This window comes from Trypanosoma equiperdum, assembly GCF_001457755.1.
Source record: "Trypanosoma equiperdum strain OVI genome assembly, contig: ctg_1554, whole genome shotgun sequence".
Taxonomy (NCBI): domain Eukaryota; phylum Euglenozoa; class Kinetoplastea; order Trypanosomatida; family Trypanosomatidae; genus Trypanosoma; species Trypanosoma equiperdum.
The window spans coordinates 43,273-44,282 of NW_027123565.1; the positions used below are offsets into that span (position 1 = coordinate 43,273).

A 1,010-nucleotide genomic window follows, 5' to 3' on the forward strand; every position below is an offset into this window, starting at 1 on the left:
AATATAAATATACATACTCGTGTTCTTTCCCTCCACCCATTTGCCCCCACGCGCACATTGTCGCTAATGGTTATAAAAGATACCGAGGGCACAACAACACGGATGAGGGGGAAAAAATGTAGAGCAATGCTTTAATAGTCCCGACTCCGCCAACTTGTGATATCACTCTGATACTTGATGTGTTTCATATTCAGACTTTCGCGCCGCGGAGCAACATTCGTGTCTTTTCTTCTCTTTTCTTTTCTTCTTTTTCCTGCTTGCTGCAACCTTAGACATTTCATCGCTTCTTGTGTCTCTCCAATACATCGCTGGCATTCCCTGATTTGCTGACTTTTTTCGCACCATGTCGAGGCTCCGACTTTGCTGCCGGGTTTACGGGTTTCTCCCTGCAACTTTGTTGTTTTGTCCCGGTGTTCTGCTCCCATTCCGCGGCATCCGGCACTATTTGAAGCGCAGGAGGCAGCGGAGGTTCTTCGGGCTTCGAGGTGGTGGTGGCAGTTATATTTTCCACATGACTCAACAGTCGGCGGTGGGGTGATGGAAACGATGTTGTGAGAGGTCCCTTTTGACCAACAACTCTTACCTCACCAGTAATGGCAGAGCGAGCGTAACGGGGCGGCGCTTCCCCTTCTTGCGGCTGAGGACTTTCAGAAACGTTGGAACGGGCTCGGAGGCGTTTGATAAATTCACGCATATGAGCAGTACTGTCTCTGCCTTTCGCCATGAGTGTTGCGGTTTATAAACGTGAATGGAGATGACGAATAAAGGTATATAAAATTGTATGAGTGCGTACGTGCGTGCGTGTGTCTGACTGCTGTTTCGTTCAACCACACGATATCTCGCTATGCAATCCGCACGAGGCTTGCGCCGAAAAATGCGCGCACTGCTCTGGTGCGAGAAACTCCACGACTCAATAGACTGCCCTTGTTAGTCACTGCCGTACGATATGTCTGTATCAGAGTGAGTGGATGTGTCTTAAAAGCAGGAATACAAGAAAACAAAAAAAAAAA

At 48.1% G+C, this 1,010-nt stretch overlaps 1 protein-coding gene across 1 annotated transcript; it reads right to left on the reverse strand.

Annotated features, from left to right (window-relative positions):
* Positions 1-277: 277 nt before the first annotated feature.
* On the reverse strand, positions 278-724 carry TEOVI_000546400 (uncharacterized protein; the record flags this gene model as incomplete). The annotated part of the gene is made up of 1 exon (XM_067222085.1): positions 278-724. The coding sequence occupies one exon, from the start codon at positions 722-724 to the stop codon at positions 278-280; it is 447 nt and encodes a 148-aa protein (XP_067078186.1).
* Positions 725-1,010: the final 286 nt, after the last annotated feature.